We start from the raw sequence: 20,002 nt of genomic DNA on the forward strand, positions 1-20,002 counted from the left end.
TTTGAAAACCCGCCTAAGGGCTGGCGGCAGCTCTGAAACTAAAACAGGAATTACAGCGCCGATTGCGCTCAGCCTTCACGTAAACCATGCCCCTCCACACACACCGCCTTAGGGAATGGTGTGCACCCTGCCTATCCTGGTAGGTTCTAAAACAGTGTTCTGCTTGAAGGGAGGGCTACGGGATGCTGTGTATAGAGGCATGACATAACGGGGGATGAAACCCGAGCAAAAGAATGTGCGTCCTACAGCCTGAACAGGCGGCAGGGCACCTTGTGCACCAGCCTGGTCACAGGCCAAAAAACCCAAAAACAGCCTCTCCCGGGTGCTCCGACCAGAGTTGAGTAAGTCTTAAGCCACTGATTTCCAGTCACTATGAATTCCCAAATTTTCAGGAGGAGAATGAGGGAGAAAACTCCGAGATAAATAGTCTGTGTTTCCCTCTCAGCGTGCAGTGCTGGAAGGATGCTTTATTCCCCCTCTCATACACACACACACGTCTGCACAGGACACTGGCATGGTTATGGCATTAAACCTTTAATTACATAAGCTGTTTTCAAAAATCATGTTCAAAGTGGAGATTTTCCAGAGTTGCTGGAGTTGGCAGGTGGCTACCACTGCTCCCTCACACCTTCACCAAATGCCCTCTGCCAGCTGAGGAAAAAACTCCTCCATGCCCCTTTGCCCTATACAGAGAGCGATGGCCCCAAGGATATGGCAGCATTGTGCTGAGGAGAGTGGCTAACTGGCAGGTTTCACCCAGAGATGAGACTTAAGGATCAACCCAAGCCCAAGAATTGGGTTCCCAAATGCCCACAGGTATTCAGCTCCTGGACCTTTGGGTCCGTGTGGGAGGGAGACCTCCAGCTGCCCAAGCCTCTCATTCACACTCAGGTTGGACAGGGAGGGCCTGAGGCCAGGCAGCGCCCATCTTCCTCCTTTCCCCAGGAGAGACCACTGGGCAGAGCTGGCGGTGAGGTGCCTGCACCTGTTCATTTCATTCCCATTTCCATGTGCTCATCCGTGAATCATCCACATGTGTCCCTATTCCCATGCAATCCCCAAGGCTTCAGGGGGCAAGGGGCTCACAGTTTACAGGAAGCCTGAGCCACTCTGGAGCTGGTTTTTTTGTTCAGGGCTTGACAGATAAAGGCCCCAGCTTCCAAGAGCTTCTGGAGGTTCACACCCTTTGAGAAACAAATCAGAGGATGCAGTAAGTCACGACATGCCCACAACACCCAGGGAAAACATCTGATTGGACAGAAACTGTGATACTGAAAAAGTAAAGGTGAAGACAACCAGGCTCTTGTGCCTCCGACGAGGGGACACCGGCTGCTGGGAGTCCCGCTGACTGCCCTCCATCTGTGACATGGTTTGTAGTGCTGCCACCAGGGAAACCATCTCATCAGTGTGGTTGGGCACAACACCGTCTAGCACAGGCCTGGCCCTCAGGGGTCAAACACTGCATCCTGAAGTAAGGATTGTGAGGCAGAGAAAAATAGGAGTAAAAACACCAACTGAAAGGGCCACACTGAAAACCTACGGTTATAATAGGAGCTCTTATTTACTGAGGTGTACTATGTGCTCCGCTCTGGGCTAAGCATTCTGCATTTTCTTGGTGCTATTTATTCCCATTTCTTAGGCCCAGAGAGGTGAGGAAATTTGTCCAGTCACAGACTGCGAGTGGCAGGACTAGGTTTTGTTTTATTTATTTATTTAGTCTTTTTAGGGCCGCACCCTTGGCATATGGAGGTTCCCAGGCTAGGGGTCTAATTGGAGCTGCAGCTGCCAGCCTATGCCACAGCCACAGCAACGCCAGATCCGAGCCGAGTCTGCGACCTACACCACAGCTCATGGCAACGCTGGATTCTTAACCCACTGAGCGAGGCCAGGGATCGAACCAAAACCTCATGGTTCCTACTCAGATTCATTTCCACTGCACCACGAAGGGACTCCAGTTCTGTCTGACCTCAAAGCACAGATGCTATACTGCTTCCACCCCACACTGAGGGCCTTTACTGACTCTGGCAGAGCCTGGGGGGCCAGGGGGCGGGGGGCCATGGTGTGCTGGCTAATTCCGCTGCCCTTATTTTACAGAGAACAAAACAAAGGTCCAGAGGGAATGGATTCATTTCAGGTCATGGCCTTAACCCTCTCAAAGCTCCTCCCCACACCCTGGTGCCTCCTGGAACTGAAGTGTCAAAGTGACACTGTGAACCTGGCCTTCTTGTGGCCTCCATCAGTTGCACTCTGTTATCTCAAAACATCTGACAGCACAGCCCTAATCCCCTGGCACCCTTCCCCTCTTAGCTGCACCAACACCACCACAAAAACCCTGAACAAACCTAGCAGCTCTAGTCCTTGGGCACAGCTCTGGTCCATTCAGGGCTGTCGCCATCAGGGGGCAGGCAGGCTTACCGTGTCAATGCCCATGCCCGCCAGCATGTAGACCAGGTCCTCTGTGGCCAAGTTTCCTGACGCCCCCTGTGCAAAAGGACAGCCTCCAAGTCCAGCTACAGAAGAGTCCACGACACTCACTCCCATCTGGAAACAAGGACGGCAAAACACGGCTGTCACGGTGGGGACCAGAGCCCACAGAGCCAGTTCTTGTAAACCTCCCTGTCACTTGCTGCTGGAAATTCCAGGACTAACGCATTCCTTTGGTTTATGATTCTGCTGAAGTGAAAAATCCCACAGAAAAGAAACAGTGTTTCCTTTTTTATTTCCTCAAACTGAGTCTTTTTTGCTACATTCTTTCCTCTGCCAAGAATATCTTTCCTCCTCCCTTTCATGGGAGATCCCTCACCTCCTTCTCAGCCTGAAAGCCATTTCCGCAGAGAGGCCCTTCCTGATCACTGACCTCAAGTAACCCCCACTAGGCCCACCGTAAGGTTTCAGACCCCCGTGTAAAACCTGTTGTGTTTGTTTGCCCACCGTCGGAGGGCCTCTAACCCCACGGGGGCCTAGCCCATTTCCCTGGGTCAGTGGCTCCCACTTTCTGAGATGATGGTTTCACTGTCTCCTCTCTTCTTAAACCTTAACTCTGAGAAAATAGACCCAGAAAGTAATAGAATCAACCAATTTAAAGATATGAGCCTCAAGGAGGTAACCTGAGAGCTAAACAAGTTGGCGCAGGATTGCTCTAGGTAACCTAGACAACCGGCTAGACTTGGACTAGCCTAGAGCTAAGTAGCCCGTGGCCAGGCCAGCACTTTCCTCCTAAGGGACTGCTGCAAAACGGGACCCTCGTTCTGGGCCAGGCCCCGCCAGCCTCGAGGGATATCCAATTTGAGGTCTCAGTCTGGTTTCTGAGGACCGCATTAAAGCCCCTCCCTGAGCGCCCTCTGCCTCCCTCACTACTTCCAGCCCGCTCCCCTACACACAGGCACATGCACACACACACAGCCGTGCGTGCTATCTCGGGGCTCCAGGACCCACCTTGGTCTTACAATGCGGTGCTGCCCGGTTACCATTCCACTTCTCTCTTCCACCTGCTTAACTTCCTCATGTCTGTTAAGCCTCGCTCAGGGCTCCTCTGCAAAATCCTCTCTGACCTCCCCAGCTCAGATGGGTGCCTTCCTCAGCCCCAGGCTTCCTTCCTCGAGGCATTTGTCACATGCATTAGGGTTACTACCTAACTCTCGAATGTCTCCCCTAACAGACAGATGCAGGTGCTTCCAGCGATGGGTCACATGTCTGTGCCCACCACGGCCAGCTTGGGGCCTGGCACACAGCTCTGGGCTTTTGGCACAGTGGGTGCTTGCTGAAAGCATAAATGGAACACAGCTGTCAACCTGCGCTTTCCTTCTCCGCCTGCCTCAACCTCCAGTCCCTCACCCCCACCTTCACACAGTTTCAGGCCATGTCCTTTGGGAGAATGGACTTGCACCTTTAGCCTGGGACAGGCCCTGATTACCTGCAGGGCCATCAAGGTGTTGGCCAGTGCCTGGCCGTAGGTGTCATGGCAATGGACGGCCAGGGCAGACACTGGCACCTCCTGCATGACAGCAGACAGCATGGCCTTCATGAGCCCGGGAGTGCCCACGCCAATGGTGTCTCCCAGGGAGATCTCGTAGCAGCCCATCGAGTATATCTTCTTGGTGACCTGGGAAGACAGGCAGGTACTTGGAGGACATGAGGCTCCTCAAGCCAGAGGCCGAAGCCTGCACAGAACACCCCCCACGTCCGAGTTTCTACTGGCCAACAGGCTCCTTACAACTTGCTAAGTGTGGCTAATAATCCTCGTTCTGCTGGTCAGGAGACTGGGACATAGGGAGCAGAGCTGGCCAGTGGTGCGGCCCTGGGGCTCCAAGGCCTGCGCTTTCCTCCTCTGCCTGCCTCAATCTCCAGTCCTTCATTCCCCACCTTCGCACACTGTTCCAGGCTCAGCAGAATTGACTCCTTTCAGGTGCTTTATCTTGATAAGAAGATATGTGAAATCATGGGGCTGAGGTGCTAGATATATATATATAGATATAGATATATATATATATCTATATCTATATATATATATAGTCTTTTTGCCTTTTCTAGGGCCGCTCCCTCGGCATATGGAGGTTCCCAGGCTAGGGGTCTAATTGGAGCTGTAGCCACCGGCCTACGCCACAGCCACAGCCACACCGGATCCTTAACCCACTGAGCAAGGCCAGGGATCGAACCGAAACCTCATGGTTCCTAGTTGGATTCGTTAACCACTGAGCCACGACAGGAATTCCCAAGAGATATATATTTTAAGAGAAGTACAAAACTCTTACAACTTTTGGAGTTCCCACTGTGGCGCAATGGGATCAGCAGTGTCTCTGCAGTGTTGACCCAGCACCGTTGGTTAAGGGTCTGGCGTTGCCGCAACTGGAGTGTAGGTGGAAACTGGGGCTTGGATCTGATCCCTGGCCTGGGAACTCCATGTGTCACCGGGTAACTGAAAAAGAAAAAAAATTATTTAAAAGTCCATTTGTAAAACCCTAAAATCACTGCAAAACAAGAGCAGGATATGCTCCACCTGAAGAGATGCTGCCCTACACTGTTCTGCTGGAGAAGGTGGGGGAAGGGCCAGGGACAGAGACGACACTCAATGATAGGCTGCTGGATAAAGGAAACAGAGCCCCTCCCCACTGCCCACCCAGGCAGTGACAGAAGGTGTGGCAGCACAGGCTGTAGCCAAAGGGACAGGCTTTGGAGTGACCTGATGCTGAAGTAAAATCCCAGTTCTGCTGCTTTCTAGCTGTGGGATCTTGACAAAGGACTTAAATGTCTCAGCTTCAATTTCCGCTTCTGAAAAACAATGATGAGCCTCTGTAGGGCTACAGGGAGGACTGACAGCAACAAGAGGCTGAGGTCTGGACTACAGAAGCCACTCTCCATAAGCAGTTGCTACTGTTACCACTGCTTATTTATTTTATTTTTTATTATTTCTTTTTGGCTGCACCCAGGGCATGTGCAAGTTCCAAGGCCAGGGATTGAACCCACACCATAGCAGTGACCTGAGCCACAGCAGTGACACCACCAGATCCTTAACCACTAGGCTACCAGGGAATGCCAACCACTGCTCTTTTTTTTTTTCTTTTCTTCTTTTTTTTTTTTTTAGGGTCGCATGTTCGGTATATGGAGTTTCCCAGACTAGGGGTCGGATAGGAGCTACAGCTGCCAGCCTTCACCACAGCCACAGCAATGCCAGATCTGAGCCATGTCTGCAACCTACACCACAGCTCACGGCAAGGCCGGATCCTTAACCCACTGAGCGAGGCGAGGGATCGAACCTCAACCTCATGGTTCCTAGTTGGATTTGTTTCCTTTGTGCCACAACGGGAACTCTTTTTCTTTTTCACAGCTGCACCTGTGGCATATGGAAGTTCCCAGGCTAGGGGATGAATCAGAGCTGCAGTTGCCGGCCTACACCACAGCCACAACAACGCCAGATCCTTAACCCACTGAGCGAGGCCCAGAAGCAAACCTGCATCCTCACAGAGACCATACTGGACTCTTAACCTGCTGAGCCACAATAGGAACTCTCCAACCAGTACCAGAACCCCTCTGCAGAGGACTCTCACTTGTCCACTCACCAGTCTGAAAACTGAGTCAGAGGCTTTCCTTCTGGGGTAGGGCAGGGGCCTTGGGGACTCCATGCCAGGCTAGGAGGTGGCCCTCCAGGAGCAAGTGCAGGGCTGGGCTCTCAGAGGGGCTTAATGAAGGAGTGGCAAACAAAGGAACTTAGGGGACCACAGGAAAGGGTGGCGAGAGCAACTTATGCCCTCAGGGGCAGGCACCCTCACAAGACCCCGCCCTGACACACACACATAAACACACACACACACACACACACACACACACACACCTTGGCTACTTTGGCTGGGGAGATCTTCCCTTCGTAGGGGCATCCAAGCACACAGGAGACATACCTGTGGGAAAACAGGAATGGTGTCACTGTCCCCGAGCTCTTTAGCCAGCAGGGCTGGGGCAAGCTGGTTTCACATCTCTGGTTACACCTGAACCTGAAGCTGGGCAGGAGGCCAAGGGCCTGGGTGAAAGCTACTTCAATGATGACGAGCCAAAGGCAGCGCCGCTCAGTGGGAGTGGGCACTGCAGCGCCATGGCAGGGAGGGGAAGGAATGAACAGGCTTGTCGTTCGGGAAGCGCAGGTTTTGGGAGTGGCTGCCAGAGACCAACCAAGGAGGAGAAACTAAAGGACAACCCGAGCAGCCAGCTGGGCCACACAGGGGAAGGGACAGCAGAAGACAGGTGGTGAGGGATGGGGGGGAAACTCAGGAGAGGACCAAGGACAGGTGAATCCAAAGCAGGAACAAAAAAGTGGGGCTGGAATTCCCTGGTGGCCTAGCAGTTAAGGATTTGCATTGTCACTACTGTGGCTCAGGTTCGATTCCTGGCCTGGGAACTTCTGCACGCCATGGGTGCAGCCAAAAAAAAAATTTTTTTTTTTTTGAGGTATATTTAAACTATCAGAATCACTGAAGAATTAAAAAAAAAAAAAAGGCTGGGCCAGCTTGAAAGCCAAAGGATGAGCTGCTCCAGTGAGTTGCCAGAGGATTCATACACTCATTTATTTAACTGATATTTACGGAGTTGCCACAAAGTGCTAGGCACTGGGGTAAGCCCAGTGAGCAAGACTGAAAAGGTCCCTGCCATTATGGGGCTTAAGGTTGCAAGGTAAGGAGGCAGCTGATAAAAAGGTAATCAAGGTGGTGAAGGCGAGAATCACAGACAGTGATGTGCTGGGAAGGAAAAGGCAAGGGAAGTGAGACAGGAGCGGCGGGAGGAGGCCAACAGCAGTTAGGATGGCCCAGGAGGGCCTCGGTGAAGACATGATGCTGGAGCTGAGATGGAGGGAGAGCTGTGTTCCAGGCAGAGAGAAGAACCAGTGTAGAGGCCCAGAGACAGAAGAGCAGGTGTGTTAAAGACACAGAACAGAGGACTGAATGGCTGAGGGAGGGGGAGCAAGGGGCAGAGAAGTGCAACATGAAGTGGGAGAGCGTCCACCAGCCTGACCTCGAGGTCTTGGGAGCTATGGTAAGGCCTGGTACTGGGTGTACACAGCTCCTAAGCCCACCCACCCTACTGAGGCTGAGGCTCTAGTAAATCCTTTTAAAGTCTAGCAAACTACTCTATATATTAAGAGACATAATACATGTTTGCTGGATAAGTAATTTCATACCCAAACATCTCCATGTATTTTTCCATCTTAATTTTCCCCCTTACTCCCCAATCTTCATTGAACAAAGAAAAGTTAAGAGAAATACTGAGGAAAGAGCACAGGCTTGGGAGTCAGGAAGACCTGACACGCCCCTGCCTCCCATCTATCCCCTGGCCCATCGATTCCCTGAGCTGGAGGAGGGAGCACACCAGGGACTGAGAGATGTGGGCTCTGCCCTCATGGGGAGTAGAGTCTGGTGGGGGTGGGGACAAGCAGGTCAGTGTTACATTAGAGGATGTCCAGGCGACTATGGGAGCTCAGAGGAAGGGCTCCAAAGCCACCTGAGGGAAGAGGAAGCTTCTTAGAGAAAATGGCATCTGCGAGAGGACCTGAAGGTGAGCAGGAATTAGCCCTGACAAGTAGGTTGAAGAAAGAGTGTTCTGAGTCTATGGAAAGCACATGCAAAGGCCCAGAGGCAGGAGAGAACTGGGCCATGGGACACATGGACAGATGTTCCGGCTGGCTGGAATGCAGTATGCAGAGGAAGTAGGGCCAGAAGGGAGCAATGAGCACCGAGGCTGCAGAGAGTAGCAGTGGCTGAATCACTCAGGGGCTTGTAAACCATGCTGAAATCTCTGGAGTTGATGAGTCACTAAAAGGTTTTTAACCAGGGAGGGATATAATCAGATGTGCACTCCCCACCATCCCCCATCCCCTGGTTGCACCTGTGGCATATGGAAGTTCCCAGGCTAGGGGTGGAATCAAAGCTGCAGCTGCGACCTACACCACAGCTTGTGGCAAAACCAGATCCTCAGCCCAATGAATAAAGCCAGGGATCAAACCCGCATCCTCATGGACACTATGTTGGGTTCTTAACCCGCTGAACCACAATGGGAACTCCCAGATGTGAACTTTTGAAAGAGCATTCTGGTTGCAACTTGTTGTGTAGCCTTACAGCAGACTTTTTATCCTTCCTCAGTCTATTTTGTCATCTGGAAGTGGGGCTAGCACCCTCCCTGCTGGGCGATGATGAGGCCACAATGAGATAATCCATGGACGATGCCTGGCACTGCTGCCATTAGAGGCGTGAAGGTGGAGACATCTTAGAGGCCAAAGGCATTCCTTAGGGATGTGTGAATAGCTGGCGATGAAGCCAGGATTAAATTAATTGAACCCCATTTAGTATCCTGTCCTGCCAGATTCCTCTGGTGAACTGACCCGAAATTTAGGTTTGGAGAAGGCATTTGCCTGCATTTCTTCTGACTGCACTTACTTGGGATGAGATGTCTGAGTGGCGAGCTAGGCCTGCCTGCACCCAGGATAAGGAGTCTGCGAGGGAGGTCACTTGAGTCAGCGCCTGGCCCTGCTGCAGAATGGTACTGAGGAAAGGGCAGGCAGCACCCATGTGGTAGACTCACCCCCGCACAGGGATACCGGCTACCCGAGCTGCCTTCAAGATTTCGTCACACCGCTGGAAACTCTCATCTGTGGAGCAGTTGACGTTCTTCTTGGTGAAGAGCTCAGAGGCAGCTACAAAGACCGCCACTTCCTTGGCTCCAGCAGCAACCTGCCAACAGCCAGGAGAATTCCCTTCAGGTTTTTCTCTTCAAGGAACATCAACACAGAGTGGCAAAAATCCTTGTCTTACAGCGAATGTTATGATACATGAATATTACAGGTTGAATTGTGCGCTTTTTGTGTTCCCAAAAAGATATGTTGACCAAAAAAAGGAGTTACTGTTGTGGCTCAAAGTAACGAACTGGACTAATATCCATGAGGATGCGGATTCTATCCTTGGCCTCGCTCAATGGGTTAAGAATCTAGCGTTGCTGTGAGCTGTGGTGTAGGTCACAGATGTGGCTCAGATCCTGCATTGCTGTGGCTGTGGTGTAGGCCGGCAGCTGCAGCTCCAATTTGACCCATATCCTGGGAACCTCCATATGCTGAGGGTGTGCCATAAAAAGACATGTTGGCATGCTAACCCCCCAGCACCTCACCGTGCAACCTTATTTGGCAATAAGGTCATTGCAAATGTCATTATTAGGATGAAGTCACATTGGTCCCTACTCTAAGATGGTGGCCATGTGAAGACAGACACAGCGGGGGGAGGCCATGAGGATGGGGAAGACATTGGAGTGATGCGACCACAAGCTGAAGACTGCCAGTCATGACCAGAAGCCAGGAGAGAGGCATGGAACAGATTCTCCCAGAGCCCCCAGAAGGAACCGACCATAGAGTTAAGAGTCTTTCATAGCCTCCAGAACTGTGAAAGACTACATTTGTGTTTCTCTTGTTTTTTTTTTTTTGTTTTTTTTTTTTTTGCCATTTCTTGGGACACTCCTACAGCACATGGAGGTTCCCAAGCTAGGGGTCGAATCAGAGCTGTAGCCGCCAGCCTATGCCAGAGCCACAGCAATGCCAGATCCGAGCCTCATCTGCAACCTACACCACAGCTCACGGTGATGCTGGGTCCTTAACCCACTGAGCAAGGCCAGGGATCGAACCCACAACCTCATGGTTCCTAGTCAGATTCGTTAACCACTGAGCCATGATGGGAACTCTCATTTCTGTTGTTTTAAGCTACTAAGTTTTTGGTATTTTGTAATGAAATTAATACAGTGAACTTTATTTATTTATTTATTTATTTATTGGTCTTTTTGTCTTTTAGGGCCACAGCCACAGCATATGGAGGTTTGAAGGCTAGGAGTCCAATCGGAACTGTAGCTGCCAGCCACAGCCACAGCCACAGCAACTTGGGATCCGAATCACATCTGTGACCTACATCACAGCTCACAGCAACACCAACTCCTTAACCCACTGAGTGAGGCCAGGAATCAAACCTGCATCCTCATGGATGCTAGTCTGGTTTGCTAACCGCTGAGCCACGACAGGAACTCCAACTTTATCTCAATGAAAAAGAAAACCTGGCCTTCCTCCAAGGACCAATACTTTTGCTGCCATTGCCACCCTGGAAGTCATGTTTATTTTTCTGGCCATGCCCATGGCATGTGGAAGTTCCAGGAAGCAACCTAAGCCTTGGCAGTGACAAAGTGACAATGCCAAATCCTTAACGGCTAGGCCACCAGGGAACTCTCTGGAAGTCACTCTTAAAAGAAGCTTTTTGCCTAAATCCAGAATCAACATCTCCAATGGCATTCTCATCTAAAATTATAAAAAGGCTGGCAGATACTAGCAACTACCCTTGAACTCTTGTGGCGAATTTGATTACCTTTCTCTAATGAGGAAACGGGCAACAGCAACAAGAGCTGACACTTATTACACTCATCTTCTATGAGGCTCCTCTAAGCAATTACATGCTTCCTAAGTTCTGATGCATGGTACTATCATTAGTCCTGTGTTTTAGGCAGAACCCGAGGCTCAGAGGTTCAGCAGCTTATCAATATCAGAAAGCTGGGAGTGGCAGGGCCAGGACTGCCCCAGGTCTGTCTGACAGTGCCCATCACTGCTGGAGCCAAGCTGTCAGACAGACATTCTGGGAGAGGGACTGAGGCCCAGAGACAAGACAGGGACCAACGCCATCAATCTCATTTCAGGCCCCCCACCCCCACCCCAAAACGAGACCAGGAGCCTCTTACCGCTGTCTGGAAGGCTCTGAGATTTGGTGTCAGGACTGGGTAGTTGACGCCAGGAAATTTCTGGATACCCTTCAAGACTTCAGTGTGGTCAGCCATCTGGGAACCAAAGGAGACATTGCAAGTCACCACCAAGGGCCGGCAGAGAACTCAGGTAGAGAAAACCTTTTTAGCACAAAGTCTCTGTTCTCCAGAGCCCTTGGAGAATGAGTCCTTTTGCAGAGCTAAGGCTCCCAAATGCTTTTACTACTTGTTAGACTGCTGATGAGCCAAGAAGCCTCCTTGGCAGGGGTGAGATCCTCCTTTTCTCCATATGCCTAATACTGCTGGCTTTACATAAGCAGCAACAGCAATAATGAGACTTCTAGCCATTTGCTGAGAATGTGCTCCAAGCCCGGCACTGGGCTCAGCACTCTGTCAACTGACAGTTAGAAAACCATCTTTCTTCCCAATTGACTGTCTCTGTGAAGCAGGAATCATCTGTCTTTCCCTTTTAGAAACGCTGAAGCCACATCTCTAGACAGGCCTAGAGATTCTAGGCTTCTAGCGCCAGAAGAGATCTGGGAGGTCATCTTGAACCTGGAGAGGGGAAGGCCTCAACGAGCAAGTCAGGGCATATCCAAGACTGAATCCGAGCCTCCTGCCTCCCAGGCCGTGCTCTTTGGTCACACCACACTACTACGAACCACCTGAGACCCCTCAAAGCCAGAGACCTGGACACCTTCCCATCTTCTACTTACTTCCAAAGCAAATGCAAAATGTCACACCCCTCTTATCTGAGAAATGCCTCGTGCTGAGGGCTAGGGCTCACCTGGGGAACCCATTTGGGAGACACGAAGCTGGTGACTTCTATAACGGGGAGTCCTGTTTCAGAAAGCATGTCTACCAGCTTGATTTTTGTCGGAGTAGGTATGATATTCTGCAGTGGAGAAAGAAAAACATCAGAAAAGACAGGTAGGCAAAGTCAGTCAAAAAAAAAAGTCTCAGAATGCAGCCTGTTAGTTTGAAGTTTTTGCTACAGCATGCACTTCACTGCCTCAACTTCCAAACACTAATATGAATTCATAATCCTTGCCAACAGATCCGGTACAAGGCTTGTCTTCAAGTTCTACAGATGGTGTTTTGCAGTGGAAGCAGTTTCTCACTTGAAAAGGGGTTAATACTTAACACGGAAACAATATTTTTCTGTTATGCAGGTTTTTTTTTTTTCCTTTTCTGTTTTTTGTTTTTATCCTTTTTAGGGCCACACCCACAGCACATGGGAGTTCCCAGACTAGGGGCTAAATAGGAGCTGTAGCTGCCAGCCTATGTCACAGCCACAGCAACGCCAGATTCGAGCCACATCTGTGACTTAGACCACAGCTCATGGCAATGCCAGATCCTTAACCCACTGAGTGAGGCTAGGGATCAAACCTGCGTCCTCATGGATACTAGCTGGGTTTGTTACTGCTGAGTCACAACAGGAACTTCCATACAAGCTTTTAAATTTCTGTGACTTTATGACCCTATTATAAAAGAATTAAGAGCAACATACCATGGCCTGAAAGGGCAGAGATGACCAATGCTCTGAGTTCCAAGAGATGGGAGTGTGAGGGTGGAAAGGACCGCACTCTCCCCTTTCCATCTCTCAGCTGGCAGAGGAGCTCATCCTCACACACAGCCCACTGCTTCTTTCTTTCCTTCTTTCTTTTTTTTTTTTTTTTTTTTTTTTGTATTTTCTAGGGCCGCACCCACAGCACATGAAGGTTCCCAGGCTAGGGGTCTCATAGGAGCTGTAGCTGCCGGCCTTCACCAGAGCCAGAGCAACACAGGATCCGAGCCACACCTGTGACCTACACCACAGCTCACGGCAACGCTGGATCCTTAACCCCCTGAGCGAGGCCAGGGATCGAACCCGAAACCTCATGGTTCCTAGTCAGATTCGTTAGCCACTGAGCCACGACGGGAACTCCCCACTGCTTCCTTCTTTCCCTCCCCCAACACAGAGTTGCCCACCTGATTCTATGGACGCCTATTTCCAAATCTACTGTCGCTATCCCATGTACATTACGGCATGGTCTCCTCTGCCAATTCATCCTGCATAGGAATCCTTCTAAAACACAGTGTCTGTTAGCTCACTCTCCTGTTCAAAAGCCTCCTATGGCTCTCTAGTACTTACAGGATTAGGTCAAAAATCCTAAAAACTCCAAGTCCTTCTCATCGGACCCTTCCGCCCCCAATTTCTCTCCCACTGCTTTAATGTAATGATTAATTCACAAGTAAATTTTGAGAGCCTCCCATGTTCCAGGGATTGTGCTAGGAGCTACAGATACAGTGGTGAGTAGAACAAACATGACTCTGCACTAAGAGAGCTTACAGTGTATTGTTTCCAACCAATGTTCACTATTAAAAGTTAGGCTGGTGAGGCTTTAAAAACAAAAAAGAAAAAGGTTTTCTTACTGAAAAAATAATTAATACATGATTATTTCAGAAAAAATGCCCAAAACAAGAGAAAAGCACCCTTAAAACTTCTCAGAGACAATACTATTAATATCCTGATATGTAACTTTCTAGATCTGTGCAGTCCAATACATTAGACACTAGCCATATGTGGATATTTAAATTTATTAAAATTATATTTAAAAAATTCAATTCCCCAGCCACACTAGTCACATTTCAAGTGCTCAATAGCCACACATGTCTAGTGGCTACTGTAAGAGTGCTCAAGTCTACAGCACTTCCATCTTCACAGAACGTTCTACCGGACAGACTGTTCTAGACCCTTTTCTAGGTAGATGCTCCCACATGTATAAACTTTTTTGCTTTTACACAAAAGGGTAAGAATAAAAACACATATATAGGAGTTCTCTTTTGGTGCAGTGGGTTAAGGATATGGTGGTATCACTGCAGTAGCTTGGTTTGCTGCTGTGGCAGGTTCAATTCCTGGCGCAGGAACTTCCACATGCTGTGGGTGCAGCCAAAAAAAAAAAAGATATATATATATATTTTTTTAATATAGTATATAGATATAATTTTATAATCTGCTTAAGTCATTTAATATACCCCTACGTTATGTAAAAAATTTTTTTTCTTATTATTTGTTTTTTTAGGGCTGCACCTGCAGCATACACAAGTTCCCAGGCTAGAGTTTGAATCTGAGTTGTAGTTGCTGGCCTATACCACAGCTGCAGCAACTCCAGATCTGAGCTGTATCTGTGACCTCCACCACAGCTCATGGTAATGCTGGATCCTTAACCGTCTGAGCAGGGCAAGGGATTGAACCCGCATCCTCATGGATACTAGTTGGGTTCGATACGCTGTGCCACCACAGGAGCTCCTCCCCTATATTATTAGTGGCTTCAAAATATTCCATTTTATTAACTCATTAATGTATTTGTTCTAACTTTCTTCCTATTGAACATTTAGGTTGTTTCCAACTGTTCTGCTGTTACAACAAGGTTATAAGGAAAATCCCCAAGCCTAAATCTTTGCATGTGACCTGCATGACTTCCTCTGGGCAAATTCCCCCACAGGGATTTGCCAGATCAAAGGCACACCCTCACCTTCCTTTTACACTCCTGCTGCACCTACCGCCTGCCCTGTGCCACAGGGCCTTGAGAGGGACCTGAGGTCACGACACTTCTGACATTACCATCCTAGATGGATGAACTGTCGCAGGTGCCTGCCTGGCCTCCCCAGCCCAGGCCTCAGTCGAGCAGAGTGATCACGTCTTGCATACTCTACACCATCACATCAACTCTCAACGCCTGAAAAAACAATGTTTTGGTTGATTTCCATCTTTACCTTTTCATTTTGTAGTCCATCTCGGGGACCAACTTCCACAATTTTCACCCTCTTTGGGAAAGTACCCACAGATGAGGTGCTGACCTTTGGTATAAAAGAGCAAATAAGAAAGTAACAGGAGGAGATTGTCACAATTGTCCAGGGGGACACATCTGAAAAAATGTATGCCTCTTCACTGAGACAAGAAGCAGTATTTCTTACCCTTTAATTCACATTTGGTCTGTTTTACTTTATTTTTAATTTTTGTTTTTTTGCTTTTTAGGGCCACACTCGCGGCATAAGGAAGTTCCCAGGCTAGGGGTCAAATCGGAGCTACAGCTGCTGGCCACTGCCAATGCCATAGCCATGCAGGTTCCAAGCCGCATCTGTGACCTATACCACAGCTCAGGACAACATTGGATCCCTGACCCACTGGGTGAGGCCAGGGATCCAACCCAAATCCTCATGGATACTAGTTGGATTCGTTTCTGCTGCACCACAAGGAGAACGTCCATATTTGGTCGGTCTTAGAATCAAAGAACAAAAAGAATAAGAACATTTCACTTAGAAACAGGAACGAGTAAGAGATTCATGCTCCCAGTACAGGGCCATTTCCAACTTCTCTGAGTCCAGACCCATTTCCACCTGAATGGCAGTTGCATTTAGGTTGTTTTTTACACAGACCTATTTGTACTTCTCAAACATAGAAGTCCCCAAACAGAACTGTTTAATTTCTCCCAAAGCCCAGTCTGACTTTATCCTTTTTATCTCAGTTAAAAAGCACCACATGCATCCTGTTGCTTAAGCCAGAAACCTGACTCATCCCCTTCTCCCACCCACCGTGGACCATAAGATTCTTAGCATCTCACTCTTGCCACTCCTGCTGAACTCATTAGCTGTTCCTGCTGTTCCACATCCACCTCGTTGGGTCACTCACTGGCCTTTCACCCACAGCAGGGCCTCACTGCTTTCAGTTCCCTCTGCCCAGGATGCTCTTCACCTGGCCTGTACCACATCTGGCTCCCTCTCATCTTTCATAGATAGGTCCCCTCTGATTACCCTTTGTAAAGCTGCCAAACTGCTCATCCTCATTCTTTTCTCTTTCAGGACTATAATCACTTTCTCAGGGTCTCTTGCAGTAGAACATAAGCTCTATAGGGGACTTTGTCTCAATCGCCACTTCATCCTTTGTGTCTGGCACTGTGCTTGGCACAAAGCAGGCACTCCTTCAAAAGCTACTAAAACAACACCTAAATGCATGAAGGTCATAGCTGCCTCAGAGGAGGGAAATTATTGAGTGTGGTGAGGAGCAATCTTGGACCTTGGGGGGTTGTGGAGATGGAGTTGGGCTCTGTTCTGATACAAGCACAGGCTGGGCGAGGACAAGGAGACTGAGTCTGACAGATGAAAACTTTAGCGGTTGAAGACATTTAAGAGAGTGAGATTCCCTCTCTATTTAAAGCCTGCTCTATATAAAGTCCTCTATATAAAATCTTCCCCTTTTTACCACCAATATAAGGCTTTTCTCTCTCTCTTTCCTCTATCCTTCTTAATATTACTTGAGGAGTTCCCGTTGTGGCTCAGTGGTTAACGAATCCGACTAGGAACCATGAGGTTGCGGGTTCGATCCCTGGCCTTGCTCAGTGGGTTAATGATCCGGCATTGCCGTGAACTGTGGTGTAGGTTGCAGATGCAGCTCAGATCCGGTGTTGCTGTGGCTGTGGCACAGGCCAACAGCTGTAGCTCCGATTAGACCCCTAGCCTAGGAACCTCCATGTGCCATGGGAGCAGCCCTAGAAAAGGCAAAAAGCAAAAACAAAAATTATATATATATATATATGTTATATATATATAACTTGATACTCTTCAAGTTAACTTCATTTTACCAGATTTAATCTGGATAAACATAGTACAATGGGGCAAGGAGAGAGGTATATTGAGAATCTGCTAAGGATTCCAAATTCCTAAAATCCTTAAGGAAGGAAATATTCCTGGCTATTAATCAGCTAGAACTTAAACAACTCACCTGAACTGGCCTTGGTTTTAGCCAGCAAAGCTTCCTAGAGACTAATGATGAGCCACTGAATTCCATGAAGTCAACAAGCTAGATGGAAGGTCCCTGCAAGCTGAATCTCCCTCCAATAGGGAGGTTCAGGATCTGCTGGTACATTACTCTAAAAGGATCCCACTGGAATGCAAGCTCCATGAGCAGGGACTTTGTTTTATTCACTGCTACATTGCCAAGACCCCAGGACATAATAGGGGCACATTAAATCACTGCTGAATGTTGCTGAAAAAGCGTAAAATCTGTTTCCAAGTTCCTTTTATGAGAACACAATAAAAACTCAATTCCACTTCCTTGCCATAACAACTCTTCACATACTAACAACAAAGCAACTCACATTTACGAAGCATTTACTATTTGCCAGGCACTTATAGGAACCTTTTACATATTAACCCATTCATCCTCTCAACAACCTTATTAGGTAGGAACTAGTATAATCTCCATTTTACTGTGAGAAATCTGAAGCCCAAGGAGATTAGGTAATTTTCCCAAGGTCACATGGTAGTCACTGAGCCACTATCTGAACCCAGCAGTGTGGATCTAGAGTGCTTGCTCTCAATCCCTAGGCCACATTACCTCTGCCACCCCTCGGTTCCCCAGTCTTCTTTTGTCCTGGTTAAGCACCTATTTCATTCCTTCTATAAAGTTCTCCATAGTAATAATGCCCTCTAACCACACAAATCCCAGGCCACAACTTCTGAGCTATGGTGTCTATATCAAACAGCCGATAATGACTAAAGCCCAGTGCTAACTTCCAGACATCAGCACCTCATTTAGTCCCTACATGACAAGGACTATCACTATCCCAACTACAAAGAGGAAGAAACAGCCTCAGAAATACCCCAGTTCACCCAGTAGGAAGTGAGGAAGTTTGGACTTAACTGTCTGCTTCTGACACCAAGTCTATGCTAGTAACCTTGAACCTACTACCTACCACCATCTCACTACACCAGGAATTTTTTCAAAAGCACATTTACATCCACCATCTCATTTAATTTTCTTAACTTGGCAAGTTGGAATTACTAGCTTTTCTGGCACATGAGTAGTTGATGGGGGAGGGTGGCCTAGGAGACACTGAAGTGGTTTTCTGAGAGGGGCCCATTGCCAAGACAGTGAAATTTTTACCACTATACAGTTTTTTTGTTTTTTTTTAAATTTTTTTTTTTTTTTTTTTTTTGGTCTTTTTGCTATTTCTTTGGGCCGCTGCTGCGGCATATGGAGGTTCCCAGGCTAGGAGTCGAATCGTCGAATCGGAGCTGTAGCCACCGGCCTACGCCAGAGCCACAGCAACGCGGGATCCGAGCCGCGTCTGCAACCTACACCACAGCTCACGGCAACGCCGGATCGTTAACCCACTGAGCAAGGGCAGGGACCGAACCCGCAACCTCATGGTTCCTAGTCGGATTCGTTAACCACTGCGCCATGACGGGAACTCCCAACACTATACAGTTTTAATTCCTTCTAAACTCTAAGGCAACAAAATTCATCGATCACTCACGGGCCTAGAACAAGGTCAAATGCTTTACCTACATCTTCTTTAATCTCCAAACCCACACTGAGGTAACATTTTTTCATGCTATAGTTCAAGAAAAGGGGTTTAGAGACCTGTCACTCAACCTAAAAAAGTGGCGTCATAACCACTGGCTCACCACAATTTTTGAGCTTTAACCAACACAGTGTATTCAACCCTTTAAACGATTAGGTCCACTCACTGAGCATGGGAAAGAAGAGGGAAAACATCAGGACACAATTCCAAGGTAATCACACTTAGCCCCACATGATCCAAATCCTGCTCTGCACCCTGGAACAGCTCGCCAAGCGTCCCCAAACGCAACAAGAGCTGGAAATGGAGACGGACAGAGGGGGATAACCTTGCTTTTTCCACTGGCAACGGACAGAGTATTCACGATTTTCACTGTGTCACTTTAGTCTGAAGTTAAAGTTCAATCGGACAGAGAAAGATGCCAGAGACACCAGGAAGAACCTAAGCCAGGGAATTAGGACGTCTGGGATGGCGTCTCAGGTCCTGACAACCTGGACAAGTCGCTCCCCATCTCTGGGCCTCAGTTTCCCTATGCCCCTCAAGAGCTTTGGGCGGGACAGACAGGGTTCAAGACGCCGAGGCCCTCTGTGAAAGAGCTGTCGGCCTTCGCCTTTCACAGACCAGCCGCTACGGGTCAAGCCCCCGACCTTCACCGTCAAGGTGCCTTCAGGACCGCCCCCGGGCGGGTCGGGGCACTTACAGCCCGAAGGGATGCCAAGCCCACCAGTCTCCGTAGCGGCACCTTTCTTACTGTCGCCATCTTGTCCCAGCTTCCCCCGCGGCTGCCCAGCAGAGGTCCGCGCGTCCCCCTTCGCCAGCTGGGCATGGCCCCGCCCCCAGGCGGGGCCTCTGGGACGACGTGGTGACGCACTACGCTGGCTCCGCCCCCAGCCTGTCTAAGTTTTTCGTCTTTTCTGACGCTCTTTGTGTGCCAGGCGAAGTGAGGCGCTAAGACTATAAAGATGAACAAAAGTTAACCAAAGTCTCTGACTTCAGGGGTTTGTAGTCTAGGGGGTATGGGGAGACAGATGTTAACAATCACGCAATTATAAGATGAAGCGTTACTATTTGCCATGCACTGTTCTGAGTTGTTTGCATATAATAATTCATTAATCATGATCTTTGGGACTCAAATGCAGGCAGTTGACTCAAGAAAGAGAAGCGTCCTTTGATTTCACACCTCGAAGAATAAGTAAGATTTACCCAGGTAAAGAGGATACAAGAAGAATTTTCCGGACAGAGCATAGCATTATGCAAAGGCCCCTAGGCAAAGAAATTGAATGTTTAGAGCAGCGTTTTTCAAAATTGAATGCCTGTGACCAGTGTTGTACCCCATTGGTCATAAAATCAATTTAGTGGGTACTTTTTAAAAAATCCTTTTTTATTAAAAGCTTTAA

General features: G+C 48.7%; 1 protein-coding gene across 21 annotated transcripts; it reads right to left on the minus strand.

The window, feature by feature from the left end:
* Nucleotides 1-515: 515 nt before the first annotated feature.
* Nucleotides 516-19,443, minus strand: HMGCL (3-hydroxy-3-methylglutaryl-CoA lyase). 21 transcript variants are annotated; one of them, XR_014807305.1, is made up of 10 exons: nucleotides 19,348-19,443; nucleotides 15,019-15,102; nucleotides 12,047-12,154; nucleotides 11,239-11,334; nucleotides 9,061-9,209; nucleotides 6,329-6,392; nucleotides 4,752-4,915; nucleotides 3,914-4,102; nucleotides 2,416-2,541; nucleotides 516-1,184 (listed from the first exon to the last, which is right to left on the minus strand). XR_014807305.1 is itself a non-coding variant. In XM_084963372.1 (9 exons), exons 2-9 carry the CDS (start codon nucleotides 14,867-14,869, stop codon nucleotides 1,083-1,085), a joined length of 837 nt encoding a protein of 278 aa, XP_084819498.1. In that variant the 5' UTR covers nucleotides 14,870-14,981; nucleotides 19,348-19,443; the 3' UTR covers nucleotides 516-1,082. The 21 variants fall into 21 exon arrangements, 8 of the variants coding, with proteins under 8 accessions (XP_084819498.1, XP_084819500.1, XP_005656108.3 ...); XR_014807304.1 differs by having other exon boundaries at nucleotides 19,306-19,443; XR_014807306.1 differs by having other exon boundaries at nucleotides 17,024-19,443.
* Between the last annotated feature and the right edge of the window lie 559 nt (nucleotides 19,444-20,002).

Source organism: Sus scrofa, chromosome 6, assembly GCF_054392235.1.
Source record: "Sus scrofa isolate SSC_HxYL_T2T_F1_AM1 chromosome 6, Sscrofa_HxYL_maternal_Yorkshire_Landrace_v2.0, whole genome shotgun sequence".
Classification (NCBI taxonomy): domain Eukaryota; kingdom Metazoa; phylum Chordata; class Mammalia; order Artiodactyla; family Suidae; genus Sus; species Sus scrofa.